At 39.2% G+C, this 23,297-nt stretch overlaps 1 protein-coding gene across 5 annotated transcripts in view; it reads left to right on the forward strand.

The window, feature by feature from the left end:
• Positions 1–22,132, forward strand: part of TENT4B (terminal nucleotidyltransferase 4B) — an 84,406-nt gene extending 62,274 nt beyond the window's left edge. For 2 of the 5 annotated variants that reach the window (XM_032157308.2, XM_032157307.2), the window contains 10 exons: positions 772–818; positions 2,572–2,692; positions 4,047–4,154; positions 9,084–9,212; positions 9,951–10,164; positions 11,438–11,564; positions 11,672–11,775; positions 12,016–12,062; positions 14,634–14,798; positions 15,948–22,132. In XM_032157308.2, coding sequence (XP_032013199.1) covers positions 772–818; positions 2,572–2,692; positions 4,047–4,154; positions 9,084–9,212; positions 9,951–10,164; positions 11,438–11,564; positions 11,672–11,775; positions 12,016–12,062; positions 14,634–14,798; positions 15,948–16,124 — 1,239 coding nt within the window. In that variant the 3' untranslated portion in view covers positions 16,125–22,132. Of the gene's footprint in view, positions 1–771; positions 819–2,571; positions 2,693–4,046; positions 4,155–9,083; positions 9,213–9,950; positions 10,165–11,437; positions 11,565–11,671; positions 11,776–11,874; positions 12,063–14,633; positions 14,799–15,947 lie in introns of all 5 variants that reach the window. The other 3 variants (XM_058440962.1, XM_058440963.1, XM_032157306.2) reach the window with 3 other exon arrangements.
• Positions 22,133–23,297: the final 1,165 nt, after the last annotated feature.

Consider the following 23,297-nt stretch of genomic DNA (forward strand, 5'->3'; position numbering starts at 1 on the left):
AAAACAATACAAATTATTTTAAAAATACAGTATAACAACTATTTAGGGGCCGGGCACGGTGGCCCACGCCTGTAATCCCAGCACTTTGGGAGGCCGAGGCGGGCAGATCACGAGGTCAGGAGATCGAGACCACGGTGAAACCCCGTCTCTACTAAAAATACAAAAAAAAAAAAAAAAAAAAGCCGGGCGTGGTGGCGGGCGCCTGTAGTCCCAGCTACTCGGAGAGGCTGAGGCAGGAGAATGGCTTGAGCCCAGGAGGCGGAGCTTGCAGTGAGCCGAGATCGCGCCACTGCACTCCAGCCTGGGTGACAGAGCGAGACTCCGTCTCAAAAAAAACAAAAACAAAAACAAAAAAAACAACTATTTAGATAGCATTTACATCGTACTAGGTATTATAAGTAATCTAAAGATGATGTAAAGTATATGGGAGGACTAGCATAGGTTATATGCAAATACTCCACCATTTTATAGCAGGGACTCGAGCATCTTCAGATTTTGGCATGGTGGAACTGGAACCGATCTCCTGCCGATACCAAGGGACAACTGTATTTTGGTCTACGTGTTTCATATTTGAACCAGATAAGTTTAAATTATATTCAGAATGTCTGCTTGTGAAACAGAATCCCCGCTTCATGAAGCTTGGGGTTAGAAAAAAATGCTCTTGTCGTACCAAAAAGTACCAGTAGAGGGTAGCAAAAACTGACATTTCTCCATATCTTGGTGACTTTATCTGATAACTCAATATAATAACAACTTCTTTTTCTGTTTCAGGTCCAGATATTTGGAAGTTTTAAAACTGGACTTTATTTACCTACTAGGTTAGTACACTCATGAATCTTTCAAAGGACTTTTCCTAGAGTGTATTCATTTTGGCTGTCAGATTTGTAAGGAGTAGAAACAAAACAAATTTATAAAACAAAATGGGGTCGGGTGTGGTGGCTCATGCCTATAATCCTAGCACTTCGAGAGGCCAAGGAGGGCGGATCATTTGAGGTCAGAAGTTCAATACCAGCCCGGCCAACATGGTGAAACCCCATCTCTACTAGAAATACAAGAATTAGCCAGGTGTAGCGGCACGCACCTGTAATCCCAGCTACTCAGGAGGCTGAGGCAGGAGAATTGCTTGAACCCGGGAGGTGGAGGTTGCAGTGAGCCGAGATCGCGCCACTGCACTCTGTCTGAAAAAATGATAAATAAAGATTTATCAGCATTTAATTTGATTTACCTTGAAGTAGAATATCACTTCACATCATCTTACCAAGACATAGATGGTACGGAGAGATGGAAAAGGGATCATGTTGCAGTGGAATCAATTAGTTACTAATTTTAGAAATTGACTACCTAGCAGAGTATTGCTCAGTCCCATAACTTAACCCACTGACACAGATGTTAAGGTAGTATCATGATAAAATGTCTGATTATATATCCTCTTGAATGTGAGGATTCACTCTCACACTCACTCTTGCTTTCAAATTAAGAGCTCATTCTACTAGTTATGGCTCCAGCATCCTGATCCAGAAATTCAGGGTACAGATCTCTTCTCTGAGAAAGATCTTGGCCTTTCAGGACTGTTGTTCAGTTTCAGTCTTCTCAAATGAGACCTCTTGTGATGCACAGCCTTGGAGGCTCTCTTTTGGGAAATGATAATGTTTTTCCGAAGGGTGAATACTTGCTCTCTAAGAATTGAAATTGTTTGAACATTCCATCGTGGTTATTATTATTATTACTTTAAATTTTAATCGCTCCAGAATAAAGTCAGCATCATGTTTTTCCATTTGAGCTTGATTTGGTATACTTTACCCCAACTTAAAGTGTGCTAAAGTGGATGGACCCTGGCAATTTCCATTCTTCTCATAGATGTCCTTGGCCTGCAAAAGTCATAAAATACTCAACTTGGAGTTCATATTTGTTATTTAGGTTCTTAGCATCAGTAAAACATGAAAAATCTTTGTTAAAAAATTTAATTAAATTTTATGAATAGGTAGTACATTCACATAGTTCACATTTGGAAAAGGCACAAAAATCAATACAGGGAAAAGTCTCAGTCCCACCTCTGCCCTCTGGTTCTCCTTGGAACAGCCGCTTTTACCAGTTTCTCACATATCCTTTCAGAGATATCTGTGCATATAAAAGGACATGTGTGTATATTAACACAAATGGTAGCATGCTGGATACCTGTTCTGCATCCAGCTTAAAAGCACTTCATAATATTTGAGTCACAATTAATCTCATCCAGATAGGAAAATCATTACGTCTAGTACCAGAAGCCTTTATTAAAGAAACTACGTGAAGTGCTTTTTGTTTTTTTTTTCTTTGAGGTTTTACTTCTTTCAAAATCACCCTATTTCCTGAGGCCTGAATTCAGTGAAAAGACTGGGAGGAGGAATTTGTTAAAATCAACAACTACTATTTCCCTTTTCCACAAAACCATTATCACCAACACATTTAGTCTTCGTTGGCCAGGGTGGGAAATAGGTTTTAATTGTACTAATGAAGTCTATAAGCATGAGTGTCAGTTAAAACAAGTTTCCAACTTCATCAGACCCTCTTGTATATGTATTCTGTGTTCAGTGACATCGACCTAGTGGTGTTTGGGAAGTGGGAGAACCTACCCCTCTGGACTCTGGAAGAAGCTCTTCGGAAACACAAAGTCGCAGATGAGGATTCGGTGAAAGTTTTAGACAAAGCAACTGTAAGTTCTGCAGCATTTCGTATTAAAATCCTTAGTTACTTACCTATGAAACTTGAAATAAAATTAAAGTTTGGTGAGCACAGTTACATTGCAAGTGAGTGATTCTTTCATTTTGTTAATGTCACCGTGCTTGCACATAACAAGTTTTCTGGTTGTCCACGCTGGAGTGTGACCACACAATCTTGGCTCACTATAACCTGTGCCTCCTCGGCTCAAGTGATCCTTCTACCTCAGCCTCTTGGGGAGTTGGACTACAGACACAACCTGCCGTGCCTGGCTAATTTTTTTGTATTTTTTGTAGAGATGGGGTTTCACTGTGTTGCCCAGACTGATCTCCAACTCCTGGGCTCAAGTGATCCACCCACCTCTGCCTCCCAGAATGCTGGGATTACAGGCGTGAGCCACTGCACCTGGCCTGCATTTCTTTTAACAACAGCAAAATACCCAATTTTATTATATACAATACTCACTGTAGAGATTTTTGTTTGTTCTATTCATTTTTTTTAGAGAGATACAGTCTCACTATGTTGCCCAGGCTGGTCTCTAACTTCTGGACTCAAGTGATCCTCCCACCTCAGCCTTATGTGTATCTGGGACTAAGGCGCACCCTACCACGTCCTACTTATTTAAAAAAATTTTTTTCGTAGAGATAGGGTCTCCCTGTGTTGCCCAACTTAGAGCATTTTTTGAAAAGAACTCCTGATAGCTCATGTAAATAATCCTGTCAGTTTTTTAGAATAATTTTTATATTTTATCTTGTCAGGTTGCTTTTTGGGCTATTTGCAAAACTGACCATTAATGCAAGTGGGTTGTAGTGTACACCTTAAGAATCCAGCAATTTTCTTATTAGAAACAGTTTGATGATACAAAACATTTAATACCTGGCATTCATAGTTTTTCATCTTATACTCAGAAAGTGTTCTCCAAATTATTGAGGAAAGTTTTTGTTAATTTTAAAATTATCATTATAAGTCAACTAATAAATGAGATGATGGGCATATTAATTTACTTAACTGTAGTAATCACTTCAGTATGTATATCAAGATAAGTATATCAAAACATGTACACCTTAAATATAAACAATAAAAATAAATAATAAAAAATTGGACACCAAACAAAATTCTCAATTGATAGAAATTATACTGTAATATACTGTATGGGGCCCAGTGCTAAATATGCAGCATATGATATTTGTAGCAGACCAGGTTTACTGGGGTGCGCCATATTTAGAATATTCAGTGTTCTTATGCTCTCATGAGATGATGGAGACCTCATGTCTAGTAAGCTTCTATCCCCTGATTTTATCATTTAATCTGGTTAAAGCATTTACATTTTACCTTTCTTCTCTTTATAGGTACCTATTATTAAATTAACAGATTCTTTTACTGAAGTGAAAGTTGATATCAGCTTTAATGTACAGAATGGCGTGAGAGCAGCTGACCTCATCAAAGATTTTACCAAGGTCAGAGAATTTAGTGTTTATACAAGAAAACTATTAGAAACGTAATTTTAAGATACTGTTGTGGTGGTGGTCTAATATTTTTATATGCATGTTGCTCTCTCTCTCTCTCTGTCTCTCTCTGTCTCTTTTAAATAGAGCTAGGGTCTCACTCTTCACCTAGGCTGGAGTGCAGTGGCTGGATCATGGCCCGCTGCAGCCTCAAACTCCTGGGTTCAAGTGGTTATCTCACCTCAGCCTCCCAAGTAGCTGGGACTACAGACGTAAGCCACTACACCTGGCTATTTTTTGTATTTTTTTTTTTTTTTAGTGTTGGTGTCTCGCTGTGTTGGCCAGGCTGGTCTCTAACTCCTGGCCTCAGCTTCCCAAAGCACTGGGATTACAGGCATGAGCCACCATGCTCAGCCTGCACCTTACTTTTGTATGCAACAGTTTTGCTTTCTTTGAATCTGCTTGTAATGATCAGTGATTAACTTATAATGTGACCTCAAGTAAGAATTAAAAGTTGAGAAAGCTTTTGAAGAAATTGTCTGCTCTAGATCCTTCCTTGTAGAGACAGAAGAGATGGAATTCTACTACACTGTTGATTCCATCTGTTTTTAACCTTTAGGAGTTCAGATTAAGAACCTTTCCTTTAATCCATTTCCCGTTTGCCCCAAGAATACTGCGCGGGCAGTGAGCTGCACTTTTTTTTTTTCTTTTTTTGAGGCAGAGTCTCTCTCTGTCACCCAGGCTGGAGTGCAGTGACACAATCTTGGTTCACTGCCACCTCCACCTCCTAGGTTCAAGCAATTCTTCTGCCTCAGTCTCATGAGTACCTGGGACTCGTGCCTGGAATGAGTACCAGGCACCCGCCACCATGCCTGGCTAATTTTTGTATTTTTAGTAGAGATGGGGTTTCACCATATTGGCCAAACTGGTCTTGAACTCCTGACCTTGTAATCCGCCCACCTCGGCCTCCCAAAGTGCCCGGATTACAGGCATGAGCCACTGTGCCCAGCTGTACTTTTTTTTTTTCTAAACAGGAAATAGGTTAAGAGTTTTTTTTTTTTTTTTTTTGAGACGGAGTCTCGCTCTATCTCCCAGGCTGGAGTGCAGTGGCGCGATCTCGGCTCACTGCAAGCTCCACCTCCCGGGTTCACGGCATTCTCCTGCCTCAGCCTCCCAAGTAGCTGGGACTACAGGCGCCCACCACTGCGCCCGGCTAATTTTTTGTATTTTCAGTAGAGACGGGGTTTCACGTGTTAGCTAGGATGGTCTCGATCTCCTGACCTTGTGATACGCCTGTCTCAGCCTCCCAAAGTGCTGGGATTACAGGCGTAAGCCACCGCGCCTGGCCTGGTTAAGAGTTTTAAGAGCCTTTTCTAGATTTCAATCCCTAAATTACCATTACGGTGTTTCCTACAGGCTTCCTTACTTCTATGTCGAAATTATTTAAGTTTATTTCTATTTTGTTTTCTTCCAAGATAGAGAAGAATTTGTCACCATCATTTGTGGAACATTTTACATACTTAGGTAGTTGTCAGCTTTCTCACCTCTAACCTAAACCATTAACTCCTTTGGCTTCTGTTAGAATATTCACAATTTTTTTTTTCTCTAGCAGCTCTAAAGTTTCTATTTCTTCCTTTTTGTTTTTTAAGAAAAAAATGTTAACTACTTGATGTTGCAAGCATTATCATCTTGCATAAATGTATGGAAGACAGAAAAGCAGAAAAATAAAAGAAATATCCATAATCCCATTATATTGGGTGTGTGTGTGTGTGTGTGTCTGTCTAATATTTTCTTTTTCTGGAAAAAACTTTTAAAAATTGAAATTCATATAAATGATAACGTTCATCAGTATAAAGAGACAGTGTAAAGTGAGTCACCTTTACACCGTAGATACTTAGATCATTTTTACAGAATTTCTCATTGCCAATTATTATTTTTTGTGTTGCTTTTTTATGTTCTTTAAAATTATAAGCAAAAGGAGTAGCATATTATACACACATTGTCTTATACCTTCGTAAAAACTTAATGTTTTGGAGGTTTCTTCCATATTAGCACATACAGGTTTGCTTTATTCTTTTTGTTGGTTACACAGGCAATAGTCTTTTGTAAGGCTGTGACTGCTTGATTTAGCAGTTCTTCAGTGTTGTTCCAGTTTTTTTTTGCTATTAGAAAAAGGGATTGACGAATATACTTCCATACATGCATCTTGCTTTACACGTGCAAAATGTTTGTAGGAAGATTCCCAGAAGCAAAATTTTGAGGTTGAAGGGTATATCCAGATAAAATTCTGTTGGATATTTCCCTAATTATTTATTCTTTCGTATTCTCATTTTCTCTCTCTCCCTCCCCCTTTTCTTCTCCCTCTCCCTCTTCCTCTATCCCTCCCTTTCCCTTTTCTCTCTTTTTCTTTCCCTCCCTTTTCTTTTCTCTTTTCTTCCTTCCCCTTTCCCTTTTCCTTCCTCCTTCTTCCTTTTTTTCCTTTCTTTCATTTTTTGACACCGAGTCTCACTCTGTTACCCAGGCTAGAGTGCAGTGATCCTGGCTCACTGCAGCCTCAGCCTCTTGGGCTCAAGTGATCCTCCCACCTTGGCCTGAGTATCTGGGATCACAGGCTTGCCCACCACACCTGGCTAATTTTTTTTTTTTTTTTTTGAGATGGAGTCTCACTCTGTTGCCCAGGCTGGAGTGCAGTGTTGCGATCTTGGCTCACTGCAGCCTCCGCCTCCCGGGTTCAAGCAATTCTCCTGCCTTAGCCTCCTGAGTAGCTGGGATTAGAGGCGCACACCACCACGCTCAGCTAATTTTTGTATTTTTAGTAGAGATGTGGTTACACCATGTTGGGCAGAGTGGTCTCAAACCCTGACCTCAGGTGATCTGCTCTCCTCAGCCTCCTGCAGTGCTGGGATTACAGGCGTGAGCCACCGAGCCCGGCCACATTTTTATTTTATTTTTTAAGTAGAGATGAGGTCTTGCTATGTGGCCACTTTTTTTTTCTTTTTTTTTAAGTAGAGATAAGGTCTTGCTATGTTGCCCAAGCTGTTCTTAAACTCCTGGGCTCAAGCAGTCCTCCTTCCTTGACCTCCCAAAGTGTTGGGATTACAGGCATGAACCACCACACCTGACCCCTAATTGTTCTTTGAAAGGGAACTGTATCTAGACTGACTTAACCACAATGTTTTGTTTTGTTTTTTGAGGGAGAGTCTCGCTCTGTCACTCAGGCTGGAGTGCAATGGTGTGATCATGGCTCATTGTACCCTCCACCTCCCGAGTTCAAACGATTCTTGTGCCTCAGCCTCTAGAATAGCTGGGACTACATACGTGTGCCACCACGCCCGGCTAATTTTTGTATTTTTAGTAGAGATGTGGTTTCTCCGTGTTGGCCAGGCTGGTCTCGAATTCCTGACCTCAAGTGATCTGCCCGCCTTGGCCTCCCAAAGTGCTGGGATTACAGGCGTGAGCCACCGCGCCCAGCCCACAATGTTTAAAAATATTTATTTCTCCATGTTTTTGTTCTTTCCTATGCTTGCTTAGTTTGATACAATTTGCAAAAGTATAAGCTTTTTTTTCTTTTTTATAGAAGCCATGCGTGTTCATTGTAGGACATCTAGAAAACAGAGATAAGAGTAAAGAAAAAAAAAATAGAAATCACCGGCCAGGTGCTATGGTTCACACTTGTAATCCCAACACTTTGGGAGGCCCAGGCAGGCAGATCATTTGAGCTCAGGAGTTCAAGACCAGCCCAGGCAATGTGGTGAAACCTTGTCTCTACAAAAATACAAAAATTAGCTGGGCGTGGTAGGCTGAGGCGGGAGGATCACTTGAGCCCAGGAGCTGGAGATTGCAATGAGCCAAGATTGTGCTACTGTACTCCAGCCTGGGTGACAGAGTGAGGGGTAAAAAAGTGGAAATCACTAGTAATTTTACCACCCTAAGTAATAATAGCTGTTAAGACTTCTTTGAAGATGTTGTGCCTGCTTTGCTTCCCTCAGTGGCCCCAGCCTATGGCATGGTTTACAGAGAGAAGTGAATGAATATGTGCACAGCAAAAGGTGGACTCTCATTCTGTACATACTTGCCCACTCAGGTGTTCTCTCAGGTAGCCCTGCCTCATTCCCTGTAAAGCGTGGAAGGGAGGGGTGGTCTGTGTGTAGTCATCAGCCCATGTGCAAGTCAGCAGGCAGGACTCTTGTTTGCCCCAGGGCTGTGGCAGAATAAAGGTTGCTAGTCTACAGTGGTGCGTCATCAAGAAAAGCGATTCTTAAAAATCTCACTGATTGAGTGCTTTAAGATGTTGGTGACTTTGTCCTTGTACTCTTTCTATTATCTGTTTACAAAGGAATGTTAGAGGGTCATGGTCACAAATAAGCATCATCAGTTACATGCTGTTTGTTAGTGTTTCTATCCTATAGCAAGTACTTTTTTTTTTTTTTGAGATGGAGTTGCTCTGTCACCCAGGCTGGGGTGCAATGGCTCGATCTCGCCTCACTACATCCTCTGCCTCCCAGGTTCAAGTGATTCTCCTGCCTCAGCCTCCCAAGTAGCTGGGATTACAGGCTCCCGCCACCACTCCTGGCTATTTTTTGTATTTTTAGTAGAGATGGGGGTTTCACCATGTTGGCCAGGCTGGTCTCAAACTCCTGACCTCAGGTGATCTGCCCGCCTTGGTCTCCCAAAGTGCTAGGATTACAGGGGTAAGCCACCATGCCCGGCCCTGTAGCAAGTACTTAGATGCTATTATTTGTACATGTCTTACATTTTAGATATAAGGGGAGAACCATTCATTACCTATAGTTTACTTTTTTTTAATAGCTTACTCTTAAAATAGAAAATTAAGTATGTTGTATATCTCTACCAAATTTTATAATGTAAGGACCAATTTATGTAATGCTTAGATCTGTTGCTGATACAGGAATTCATTGAAAATACAATTTTCTTTTTCAGAAATATCCTGTATTGCCATACTTGGTTTTAGTATTGAAACAATTCCTATTGCAGAGGGACCTTAATGAAGTATTTACAGGTGGAATTGGTTCTTATAGTCTCTTTTTAATGGCAGTCAGTTTCCTTCAGGTAAGTCATATGGGTATACCATGCTAGTGCACACTAAAAGCAAAAGTGATCAATCAGCTGGGAAACATTTTGGAAAAAATCAAAATCAACCTGTAATTGCATTGCTTTCCTTGATTACTTATGGCTTTTCCCTTTAAACTGGGTACATTTTATCACTTAGCAAATACATATTTTTAAATTCCTATGAAATAATATTTTTGGTTTTAAATCCCATACATTCTAGTATTTTTGAGACTTTTCACTGCAAATTTTAACATGCAAAATGTACGGCCTGGTTTCCGTAAGCATAAATAGTATAAATGCCAACAATAAGAATGTCTTCTAAGCAGCTAAATCTTGTAAGTTTAGTTGGAATTGAGACCTGCTATTTGGGTAAGCGAATTAGAGTCGTAGTATTGTAAGTGGGTATGTTTATATGGCGCAGGGTTGCCAACTGCCTGAGTCTATTCGTGAGTCAGAACGACTTTGCTGATGTGTTGGGCCAAGCCAGCCCTGGTCGGCAGCCTGGTGCAGCAGTAAAATTCAGCCTTACAAACAGTCTCCCGCCATTCCCACACCATGGGACTTCAGTGTTGTGTGTAACAGCAGTATAGCCTGCTGTTAGCCCATTATCAACTGACTGCTATGCTAAACCAAAATTATAATAATATTGTTTGTAGAAGTTAGAATATAATTTATTCCCCCTCTCATTGATAATTTAGCAAAAATCCAATATAATTTCTTCTTTTCTGCTTTTAGTTACATCCCAGGGAAGATGCTTGCATCCCCAATACAAACTATGGTGTTCTCTTAATAGAATTTTTTGAATTATATGGACGACACTTCAATTATTTAAAGACTGGCATCCGGATAAAGGATGGTGGTTCATATGTGGCCAAAGATGAAGTACAGAAAAATATGCTAGATGGCTACAGGCCATCAATGCTTTATATCGAAGATCCTTTACAACCAGGTATTGAAATTAGGTAAATTTGTGGGCATTCAAAGAGAGGGCACTGTCAGTCACCTTATTATACTTTAAATTCTCTTTAGATGAAAAATGAAGGAACAACTTCTAATTGTTTTTCTTTTTTCATCAAAATATTTCATGAGCAAACATACTAAAATAAACAGACACAGACAATAGAAAAACACCTTGGAGACTTCCAGATAAGTAGGGAGTAGAATCTATTTAACCCTAAAAGCATAGTAGAAGAGGCATTCACTTATTTGGATGGGTTCATGTTTGGTGGCTGCTGCTCCTTATTCTTGGGTCCTTATTGCCTTGATTACAACCAATTGTCAGCAATTAATGAGGCTTTAATGAGATGATTCTGAAGTCCTGAGAGGCAGCAAGCACAGTAATATATCTTTGAATTCATGAGCAGAAGGGTGCAAGGAGACAATGTATTTTCTTTTTGAATTTCTCCTTTCCTGTTTGATTTTGCATGTCTCTTTGTACTTTTTCCAGCTTTGTGTAGGCTTGAAAGTAAGCAGAAAGTAAATTCCTTCCATGCTTTTTTGAAGTTCTGTTTGCTTGCTTGTGTCCTGATTTTTCTGAGCAATATTTTTTCTTGATATAATTGTAAAATAGATTCTGCATTATTGGACTTCAATGGAAGTGCTTTTAATCATTTGCTTTAATGTGTAAACTTTGAAAATGAGTAAGGAAAGGGGGTGAAGAGATACAGTAGTTGCCTAGGAACCATTTTCTGGCTTATTGAGCTGCCTTATAAACATTAATAGTTCTATGTGTTTATTCATTGAGGAAACACTACATTGATTGGGAGCCTGCTCTGTTCAAAAGCATTGGGTCAAAGGACATGAAGACTTTTCAGCAAGATGATCCTTGCTTTTTAGGGGCTTGTAATTTAGAGTGAGAAATAGATATATAGCTAATATAAACCCAAAAAATATGGAAGTATTTCTAATGTAACTTGGGGTGTCACTCTTAGGAGTGAACAGGGCACTATTTCTTTTGTTTGCATAACTGTTTATGTATGGAATGGGATAGTTCTTAATGGGCCAGAATACATTTCGGCAACTGATGCACCATAATGAAGTACCAACTGCATGATGCCACATATTCAGAGACTGGGGAGCTTTGGGGACAGCTCACAGCTCAGCTCCTGGGCACAAGTCTGGTGGGATAACTATGGCCCTTGCTCTCCTGGAAGAGGGTCATCAACATTTAGTGCATATTAAGCACAGTCAAGCTTACTATGTTACGTATATTTCTTTTAAAGGTAACGATGTTGGAAGGAGTTCATATGGGGCCATGCAAGTGAAGCAGGCCTTTGATTATGCCTACGTTGTTTTGAGTCATGCTGTATCACCAATAGCAAAGTACTATCCCAACAATGAAACAGAAAGGTAAAAGTTCATCTATAACCAGCCCATTGTGTCAAAATTGGTTGTGGCTTCTTATCTTCAAATTAACGTTATTCCCTCCCTCTCCCTTTCTTTTTAAACACATGCAGCATACTAGGTAGAATAATTAGAGTAACAGATGAAGTTGCCACATATAGAGATTGGATATCAAAGCAGTGGGGCTTGAAGAATAGACCTGAGCCTTCATGCAATGGTAAGATATTTTCCTTGGTCGGTTGACTATTAGAGGCTTTTCTGTGTTGTGTGCGTTTAATGGGAAGAAACGTTTTCCAATCTTTTGCCACTCTTTCAGGAAATGGTGTTACCTTGATAGTAGATACTCAGCAGTTAGATAAATGTAATAATAATCTATCTGAAGAAAATGAAGCCCTTGGAAAATGTAGAAGTAAAACCTCGGAATCTCTTAGTAAACACTCTTCAAACTCTTCATCAGGTCCAGTGTCGTCCTCTTCTGCCACACAGTCCAGCTCTAGTGATGTAGTAAGTATGAAAGCCTCGGCTCTTCTGAACTCAGACGCATGCACGTTCTCTTGCTGGGGTTAACGCTGTCTCGAAGGCTAAGGCTACTTCCTTTGCTTACATGTTACTGGGATATTTTAATAACTTTCATGCTTGTACTTTATCTCAACATTTTGTTATGAAAAATTTCAAGCATACAGCAAAAGTGAACAAATTTTAGTGAGCATTCATGTACTCACCAATAGATTCTGCTCTTAACCTTTTACTTGCTTATCTCATACCTGTCTATCCATCACTCTATCCATTAATTCATCTTATTCTTTGATCCATTTCAAAGTAGATTACAGACATCAGTTCCCCTAGAGTACTGTAGCTTGTGCATCCTTGTAGCCAGGCTCCAATATTTGTTTATTGTTTTTTCCTTTTTTTGGGGGGGGGGGGGGGACAGGGTCTCCCTCTGTCACCCAGGCTGGAGTGCAGTGGTATGATCTCGGCTCACTGCAACCTCTGCCTCCCGTGTTCAAACGATTCTCCTGCCTCAACCTCCTGAGTAGCTGGGATTACAGGCACGCACCACCATGCCCAGCTAATTTTTTGTATTTTTAGTAGAGTCGGGGTTTCACCATGTTGGTCAGGCTGGTCCCGAACTCCTGATCTCGTGATCCACCCGCCTCAACCTCCTAAATTGCTGGGATTACAGGCATGAGCCACCACACCTGGCCTTTAACATTTTTCTTTTCTTTTCTTTTCTTTTTTTTTTTTTTGAGACGGAGTCTTGCTCTGTCACCCAGGCTGGAATGTAATGGCATGATCTTTGCTCACCTCAACCTTCGCCTCCTAGGTTCAAGCGATTCTCCTGCCTCAGCCTCCTGAGTATCTAGGATTACAGGCACGTGGCACCCAGCTAATTTTTTGTATTTTTAGTAGAGATGGGGTTTCACCATGTTGGCCAGGCTGGTCCAACTCCTGACCTCAAGAGATCCACCCGCCTCAGCTTCCCAAAGTGCTGGGATTGCAGGCGTGAGCCCAGCTGTTACGACTTTTTAACACCATAGTTAGTTTTGCCTGTTTCAGAATTTCATACAAATGGAACCACATAGAATATACTCTTGTGTAAGGCTTCTTTCACTCAATTTTTTTTCAGCTTCCTGGTTGAATTTTTTGTTGTTGTTGTTTTGTTTTGTTTTTTGAGATGGAGTCTCGCTCTGTCGCCCAGGCTGGAGTGCAGTGGCGCGATCTTGGCTCACTGCAAGCTCCGCCTCCCAGGTTCACGCCATTCTCCTGCCTCAGCCTCCCAAGTAGCTGGGACTACAGGCGCCCGCCACCACGCCCGGCTAATTTTTTGTATTTTTAGTAGAGCCGGGGTTTCACCGTGGTCTCGATCTCCTGACCTCATGATCCGACCGCCTCAGCCTCCCAAAGTGCTGGGATTACAGGCGTGAGCCACCGTGCCTGGCCAAATTTTTTTTTTAATTGAGATATAATTAACATAAAGTTCAGCATTAAAAATGTACAATTCAGTGGTTTTTAGAACATATTCACAATGTTATGCAGCCATCTCCAGTAACTCTAGAACATTTCCATCACCCCAAGAAGAAACCATGCATTTAGCAGTAATTTCTTCTAATTCTTCCTTCCCTCCCTTAACCTCTGGTAACCTCTAATCTACTTTCTCTTTCTATCCTGATAGAATTTTTTTTCTTCCCCCATCCTGATAGAATTTATGTGTCAATTATAATGTAAGTTACCTTTTAAAATCAAAGTGAATTTGTAGTGTACTGATTTGAGATCTAAAGCAGGCTTACCTGTTTGCGTTTAACTTTATTAAGTGTAGGACATGAAAAGTAATCTAAATATTGTATGTTGTTGATGGTGACCATGTGTCAGTATGGAATCATAAATCTTCCTTGCAAAATCTCCTTGTGTGCCTTTTTGGTTCCTAGAGCAGTATGCTTTGGAGGACAGAATGCCAAGCTAGATGTCACAGACACAGGGAGATGGAGTGTTGGGGACTGAGAGAATGTGACTCTGAGATGCTGAGTAGAGTGCCAGGGCCAGGGTGGAGACCTGCAGAGAGACGTAGCATTGTCATGGCCCAAGCAGCCCAGAAATAGGTGGAGCTCAGCCCACTGTCGCGGGAAGTCCACACCCACCCACACCAGTATATTTGGTTAGAATGATCACTGATTTGTCATCACAGACTCTCAGAGATATAATCCCTTAAACCCATCATCTTGTGTCTGGCTGAAGCCAGGGACTAGGACCTAGGTTCCTCACTCTTTACCATAGTCTTTCATTTTCTATAAATAAAAAAACAAATAAACTTAGACCTCTGTGAGCTCCTTCAAGGTCAGATGTGGGCAGTGGATTTAACAATGAACAGAAGCTCTCTGATAAAATCAGTCACTTTAAATGTTTGGAGGAAAATTTAAACAAACAGTTGATTTTGTAAATTCCTCAGTGTGCTTCTTTTAACTCCCAAAAGTTTAAATTTAGTCCAGAGAGTACTTTAACCAAAACTGTTTTTCTTTCTGAATATTGAGTATCTAAATTACTAATATGTCACATTATAACTCATGTGACTTGTGTTAGGATTCCGATGCAACACCATGCAAAACCCCGAAACAGCTGCTTTGCCGTCCGTCCACTGGGAACCGAGTAGGGTCGCAAGATGTATCCTTGGAGTCCTCTCAGGCAGTTGGGAAAATGCAAAGCACCCAAACCACTAACACATCCAACAGCACCAACAAATCTCAGGTGTGTGGAACGTGGGTTTTTAATTGTTAGTATTTGATACAAAATATTTAGAATTTCCCACATGTAAATAATATGCAGCATGGGTTTGAAGAAAACGCTAGATTGAAGAACAAACTTATTTTATTCTAAGAGGTTCCAACACATAACAGTGCTTCTAGAAACCGGATGTCCTAAAGATCCTTGTGAGACACCATTGTAACATAAATCTCTTCAGGAATCTATTGACTGGTCTTTATAAGATGTTCCAGCCAAACTCCCATATAAAAAATGTTTCAGTTGTACATGAAATAAGCTGGCATGAAGGTTTTGTGAGGCCTCATGGCAGTGTGCATATGTGGGAATAATGTATCCTTTTCTAATATTTTAATGTTCAATACCTCGTTGCCAGTGTTGAAATGATCAGCTGGCTGTCAGGCATGGTCAGTTGATTAACATTAGCTTGGACTTAAAAGGCCACAGAGATACTCTAGTTTAAGATTTTTTGTTGCCTAGATTGTCATTAACTGAGTAATGACTCAGAGTGAGGGGAGGAAGCCATTGATATGGGGCTCTGGCCTGAGGCTGGGTCACTCCTCACTATAGCTGAGAACCTGGGAAGAGGCCTCTTGGCTGTCACCTTGTGTCTGATTTGACTCACTGAGTTCACTTTACCTACGCGGCCTTAGCCATGTATACCAGACACAGACTTATCACAAAATACCAGTTGAAGTGACAGGGTTGACAAAAGGGACTGGGGTCACGAGAAAGCCACAGGCCATGAGTAGCAGGAAGGGAGCGGCCACCTGTGCTGACCCCAACCTACCAGTGTGCCTGTCATGCCCAAGAGCCTCTTCCTGCTATGTCACTTATGATGTGGTGTTTGGGTTGGTAGGTTTCTTAAGAAAACCTTTACATCCCACACACTCTGTTAAGAAGGCAGGCGAGTGGTCTATGCTTTTCAGTATTTCCATTAAAATAAAGTAAGGGTTTTAGAGCTAAAAAGAACCCCTGTAACAGCTTTTTCTGCCCACTAGATAAGTCAGTGACCGGTAAGGTAACTCTCTAGCCAGCATATTCCTAGTTTTGAAAGCTGCCCTGAATCCAGGTGTTTGAGAACACTCTGCTTTTCTGCAATACTGATGTCTTTGTGGTTGTTTTCTGTTTCTGCAGCATGGATCAGCAAGGCTCTTTCGTTCTTCCAGCAAAGGCTTCCAAGGTACAACTCAAACAAGCCATGGTTCCTTGATGACAAACAAACAACATCAAGGCAAATCCAATAATCAGTATTACCATGGCAAAAAGAGGAAACACAAGAGGGACGCGCCCCTCTCAGACCTCTGTAGATAGTCGGCGCTGCGCAGTGGACTGTCTTCTCTGTGCAATGATCTCATGCTCAGGACAGTTGCGCAGGGACTCCTGGGAGATATTCAGGAGCCTCACACTGTTCAGACGTTGACTTAGCAACTGCATTTTTTCCCAGCTCGCCACAGAATGGATCATGAAGACTGACAACTGCAAAAAAACAAAACATAACAAAACAAAAAAAAACAAACAAAAAAGCAAGCAAAAAAGAGGGAAAAAAAGGCTGCTTATTTGATAAGTCATATGCTACAACAGGGTCATTTTAAGATTTAAAGCTTGAATGTAAAATAAATATATTTCTCATTGGCTTTATGCAGAGTTATAGGGAATAGTATTCAGTGTTGGTAGGGTGATAGAAACAAAAACAGTATCAGAGGATGGGGTGGGGAAGGAAAACAAAGGTATCTGATAGGAAGTCCAGATTCCAAAGGGGAAAGTGATCTGTGCATGTTTTTTTTTTTTAATATTTTTGCATATATTTACCATTTTATTGTGTGTATATATAGAAGACCATATAGGAAATTGATATTTGTAATAGTGGATTTGTTAATAATACTTTTTACATAACATTACTGTTTAAATTGTAAACAGATTTTTTCTCAGGATTAGTTTGAAAAATAATCTAAATTGTCATCTTAACATCCATATATAGGGAAGTGATTAGTTCTATTACTCAATTTGTTTTTCTCAGCATTGAAATGACTTAATAGAACCCTTGTGTCCTGCTGCAAAAATTTTTCCTCTCTAAAGAAAAGGTTTATGGTGGCAAATGATGTTTATTTTATTTTGTAAAAAAAAAAAAAAAAAAAAAAATGTACTATGTACTTTTGTGTAAACACTGAAAAATCTCTGGTCATCTCCGAGAATTAACTTGCAACTGTTTTCTATAGTGGTGTCGTCTTGGGCAGTGGGCAATTACATGACTTTGTGTTTGCTTCCTTTGCAGTCTTTTTTTTCCCCCCCATTTCTTCCTAATAGGAAAAAAAAAAAAAGGCCACCCATGTCTGGTCTCATTCCTGTTGCAGTGAAACTTCGAGTTCCACAGACTTTGCATGCTGGCTTCTCTAACCCTGTGTGCTGCGTGTGCCTGTTTCTCATCTCTTATTCTTTTTAAAAGTCATGCTTAACTACTGTGGGAGAATAACTGTAAACAGCTTTAATTAAATCATACATATAAAAAACTATTTTCTTATATTCCACTTTATGCTTTTGGTATTGTTGATCTTTACAAATTAAATGGTCTTTGATAATGGATCTATTTTGTATTGCCTTATTAAGACCAAATACTTCTTGTCATCCCATTCTTTATCCTCTTCTTTCATGGAATTGTTATCGTTAATTAAAACTTTTTTAAACATTGGCTTGTTTCAGTCATACTGTAAATTTTGGTTGTAGTCAGCTTTGAGTGCAATGAGATGTATAATTCTGTTATCATTACCTGTTGAGTTTGAAACTCAGTTGGGAATATTTAATATAATAGAATGTAAGTGACATTTCTGAAAATGCTTTCTTTCAGGGTGAAAGCTCTTATGTTTAGCATCAGCGTGTATGGCTCTGTTAAATACAGCCATTTCTGAGATGAGATTCTTTTATATATATATACATATAAAGTACTATTGGCTTTTAGGAGTTTCTTTTATATACATTTATGAAATACTGAAGACCAATCAGACCATTAATGGACACTTAGTGTAACTTTTTATAAAGAAAATAATGCTAAAGTAAGACCAAAACTGATGTCATCACTGAAATTAACAATTTTCAATATGTTCATATTTTAATTCACAATGGAAAAATGTGTTCCAAAACTGGAAACTCATAGTACTCGTGTAAACTGTGGAAGATTTCAAATGTGATGTTATTTTGACAATGTTTTAAATTTTAGAGTCACATTTTATTCTAATCAGAATTTTTATTGAGATGTTGAGCTTTTGTTTTTGAAACTAGTTTGTCATAACATTGTGCATAATCACAGTATTTATTTTCTAGGACAATTGTGAATGTGTAGACTTACGTTTACTGCTAAGGGAACAATTATTTATAAAATAATATTAAATCCAGTATTAGCTGCCTATTTCAGACACTTAATACTTGCAGAGATCTATGTTACATTTACCACACTGAAGTTTTTTTTGTTTTTTGTTTGTTTTTAAAGAATCACCCTCATTGTTGAAAGTAAATGTACTCTTAGGGTGCGAATATTAGTGTTCCAATAAGCATGTGATTATATTAAGGTGGTGGTAGCGGGAAGATAATCTTGATTCCATTGGGAATCTTAGGTTTTCGTAAATTTATTGGGAAAATAGTTTTTCCTGTACTGCTGAAGTTTCTTTTTGGTAAACAGTATCTTTCTAAAAGAAAAAAGCATGAAGGAGAAATTGAGGTGTGTATACATTTCCTCAAATGACCAGCATTGTATTCGTGAATACTGTGTATCTTGCAGTGAACAGTGTGGAAGCTGTTCATTTTTCAATCTGAAGTAAAATACTTTCAAGAACTTTTAGTTTGCCTGCTCATTTGTTTTATACATTTCATCTATTTGACTCCTATCTTATTTCTTTTTTGAGTTTTAATACTTTCTATAAAGATTTTGTGAATATATCAGAAATGTGTCATTTATATATTATAGTCCATTCATATCCATGAATCATAACCTTCCTTTGCTAATACTTGTTGAATGGGATTTTACAAATTCTCCCTCACTCTGGTGACATTTCTCAGGCAGTCATGTATGTGTACCTGGCCATCAGAAATATTAATATTTAAATACTGTTTTTTAGAGGAGCTGATGGGTTGGTGAGGTGTCAGCACAAAATCTTACTGGTTATGTTTTGATGATAAAAGTATATCCATTTTTTCCCTCCAGCTTTAAGGTGACTGTGAAGGTGCCTGGTTTTGAACGTCTTTGTTTGGTTTGGAGATGTCGCACTCAGTTTTCAAATCTAGCTTGGATCTGTAGGACCTATGTTTTTTACAAGTAATTGCCCTCCAGTCTTCAACAGTTGATTCTGTTATATTTTTGTCCTGTTTTGAGTGTACTTTAACCTTTACTTGCATTTTGAGCCTCATTAATATTTAGGTTATTTGATTTGGCTCCAGATATTCCTAGATAAAATCTGCACCGGGCAAAACATGGGCAATAGGGTGAGCATTTTTAATTGTCTTTTTCCACTCGAACCTTGTATCTCTCCATGTGTTTTCTGCTCATTCCCTCCCCCATGAAATGGTAAGTGTGACTTGTGTTTGCCTGAACCTATGGACTAGTGTTTGGGGTTTCTGGAAACACTAGAGGGTCGGAAAAGAGTAATGACCCCCATGACGTGCAGGATTCTCTTGCTGTGACATGTTCGTTGCAAAGCCCTCTCCAGTGATTGGGAGGTGTAGTTATTAAGGTTGATCTGTTAGAAATCACCATTATTACATATTAGTGGTAGATGTTGCTGATATTTTTATTGGTCATGACTACATCTCAGTTTTACTTTAATATTGATCTATAGTTTGATCAGTTCCTTGAATTCTAATATGTTGATTTCTCAGTGTTTCTGTCACTAACCAATAATGTTTCTAGGCAGTTGGTTGCTTCACAGTCAAAACTAAATGATAAACTATCAAAAATACATTCCCAATTTTGCTATGATAAATATTGAAATGTTAAAATTAATGAACAGAAGAATTTATTCTTACCCATCTATTCTTGTTCTCCTAGTTCATTAAACTTTTTCAGTTACTGGAAAGGCACATTCTCAAAGTATTTTATGAGCAAAATATTCTATAAATGCCTCTAACAAACCTAATTGAATATAAAAGTTATATTTAGTAGTTACTGTTGATAGTAGTTTTCATCAGGGTCATAGTTCATCTAGTAAAATATTTAGAGAATGATGTTAACATTCCAGCATTAAAGTGGAAACAAAGATATATGAAATTCCTTAAAAGAGTTCTTCTTGCGTTGGTTTCTGACCCTCAAGACTCTAGCTACCTGCCATCTTGTCAAAACATTTGTGGGTAGAATAAGTGTTAAAGATCAAATTTTAATATGCTCCTTGATATTTAACATAGCTAATAAACAAGCCAGATTTTACTGTAGAAGTTATTTACATGATTTGAAAACTTGACCTAACTGGAAGCCTTTTTCTCAGTCATCTTGTTCTAAGCCATCTTGACTTCACACCCTTAGTGACTTTTCTTTTTTTTTGGTCAAAGATAATGAGCTAAATATATATAGACATTGAATGTTGACAAAATTATTAACCAGAAAAATTGCTTATAAAGTCTGCTGATCTATTTGATATCTAGAATTAAATATTTGAGGACAGTTTTTAGTTAATAAACTGCTAATGTTTATTTTACTGTCTCTCAGGTTTTTGGTTTTTTTAAAAAAATATGTTTGGCCTTTGCATTTTCTACTTAAGTGTGTACTTTATTGAGTTTAACCTTGTCTGTGGCCTAGTAGCCTGAAAGAAAAGGAGGCAGAACCAGAGAGATGGATGTAGTGCATTCCCTTTGGTTATTATACGTTTGTGGTAGCTCCTGGATTTACTGAGAGATATTTTAGCCACGTCAATAAGAACAGCTAATAATGTGGAAATCAGGTGTTCTCTTCCGTATTTCAGTGAACATTTTTATTAGTATTTGCATATCATCTCTATTTCCACATTTTAACTTAACATCTTTGTGGCTTCACCACGGAGCTACCTTTCACTACACCAGCTTCTGTGTGGCCTGGTAACATGGAAGGTCTCTCCTAAGGACAGTCTGGATGTATTTTGGGGAAATGTTATTAATCTTAAAGATGCCTAGAAACAAAACGCATATAGTACCAGTGAGAAAGTATGAAGTAAACAAGTTGCTCAGGTTGGGCATGGTGGCTCATGCCTGTAATCCCAGCACTTTGGGAGGCTGAAGCGGGAGGATTGCTTGAGGCCGGGAGTTCGAGACCTTCGTCTCTTAAAAAAACAAACAAAAACCTGAATGGTGAGGTGGGGTGGGATTGGGTAGGGGAGGGAAAGGAGGACTTGGAAAAGCATTCTCCAAAGCCAGCGACTTGGTGAAGTTCAGTACTTGCCTCTTAGAGGTCTTAGAGGTTAGGCCAGGCCTTTCAAAGAGAGTGAAATGATGGGTTATCAGCCACATTCTTGGAGTTAATATTTTTCTTCATCTTTCAATTTGGGTTCTGTGCTATTCATAGCTCTTCCCTAAGACCATTTCATTATTATCTTTTATATTTAGTTGCAATTTATCATAATAAGTTGTTTTGTCCCTAAACTTAATCTCCTAATTTTAAGATCCTCTCTGATTTTTGCATATTGAAACTTGCAGAAGTCACTTTAAAAAAGTCTTTTGAAAGTCCTACAATCCTAAAATAAATCACAAACTTGTTTGTTAGAAGTGTCAAGAGTCTCCAATCTTTACTACTAAAAAGCAGCACTGCCTTAATGCACATTGTTATGGGTGAAAAGTGAGGGACGACCACTGTAGTTTCTGGATATAAAGTGTGAAGGACTGTTGAGTTAAACATTTTTAGTGGAATATACATAGATAAACGTGTATTTAGAAACTGGTGAAGCCAGTATTTTTTAATAACCTTTTTATTTCCTTCTTTGATTAGCATTGTCTTCTGTGTTAAGAAATGTGGACTCCTGTGAGGTGCTGGAGGTTTGAATCATCTTGAAAACTTTCCAATCTTGTCTAGTTACCACTGCAGAGACACTAAGGAATTTACCAGAAAAAGATATTTGATACAAATGATTTAAGAAATCTCAACATTTCCTGAGGCCGTATCACTGGGCAACCAGTGATGAAAACTATGAATGAAATGCACACCTGGAAGATTTTTTAAGCTAATGACAGTTTCTTCAAAGATGTCAATTATTTGCCTTGGAAATTTTATAAATTGCATTTCTATGCACATCTGCCCCTAGTGCTTACCACTCAGTTTATTATTCATAATCTGCAATTCAATAAAGGCTTTGTGCTTTCATTTATCTTCAAAACCACTGGTATGAGCCCTTATGTAAAACCTGAATGACTACTTTTTCTAAAAAAAATTTAAAGACAGCTCTGTTTAGGCAGGTTTTCTTGTGCACATATGGCATTTCTGTGGCTGGTTCTCTAAGCTGGATCTCTAAGCTGGTTCTCATCCTTTTTAATGCTAGTACTGGGAGATGCTTGAGGATGCTGTTTTCATCCTACTCTGTCCTAGACAATGATAACCATTTGGCCCCCCCAACAGCCATGGAAGATTATAGAAACTGATCTCATAGAATTTGGTTATTCACAAATACCAACCCAGTTTCACCCTCCACTTTAATGCAGGGGGTTATGCTTGCTATACTAAGAAAATGAAATGCATTACCATAGGTTGGGCAGAGCAACAAGTAACAGATCATTACAACAGAATAATGAAAATGGTTCTCCAGAGAACCGAGAGAGGCAGGGTTAGTAACCAAAGTGCAGCCTAAGGCGTGTCTCAGAATTCTCCCTCAGCAGGGGAGGATTTGGTTTGGACTAGTCTTGTCTGCCTGGGACCCAGCTGAGCGGTGGCCAAAAAAAAATCCTGGATAGTTTCCTGTAAGATAGTCCCAAACTGGCTTAGAGTGAAGGTGCTCAGCAGCATGTAGACAACTGGCGGGTGAAACCAGACTGCCCACTCCAGCGCGATGTCTTCCCCCCCTCCCCCCGCTTTTTTTTCTTGAGACCGTCTCACGCTGTCATCTAGGCTGGAGTGCAGTGGTGCCATTCCAGCTTACCTTGGCCTCCAAAGTGCTGCGACTACAGGTGTGAGCCACTACACCTGGTCGATTTCTGCTGCTTAAACCGCTGCTGCAAGTGCTCGCTTAAAAAAGGCAAAAAAAGCAAAATCCTTCGAAATATTATCCCCAAAGTTTCTCAAATAGTAGAGAATGAACTGAATATCCCATGACAATTTTGTCCATCTACCTAGACACTGAATTATTTCACAAGTAACATATGAATGTATGTTCTATTGTGAAGAAATGTAAACAAGTAAAAAAGGATCTAGCTGCACTTCAATTCCTAATCCCACTCATCTCCCCAAACCCATCCATCTTAATATTATGGGACGTATCCTAGATTTTTTTTCTATGCATTTGTACACATGAACAAGTATAATTTCAGGGGGTCTTTTATCCTTTAACA

This window comes from Hylobates moloch, unplaced genomic scaffold (assembly GCF_009828535.3).
Source record: "Hylobates moloch isolate HMO894 unplaced genomic scaffold, HMol_V3 SCAFFOLD_6, whole genome shotgun sequence".
NCBI classification, from domain to species: domain Eukaryota; kingdom Metazoa; phylum Chordata; class Mammalia; order Primates; family Hylobatidae; genus Hylobates; species Hylobates moloch.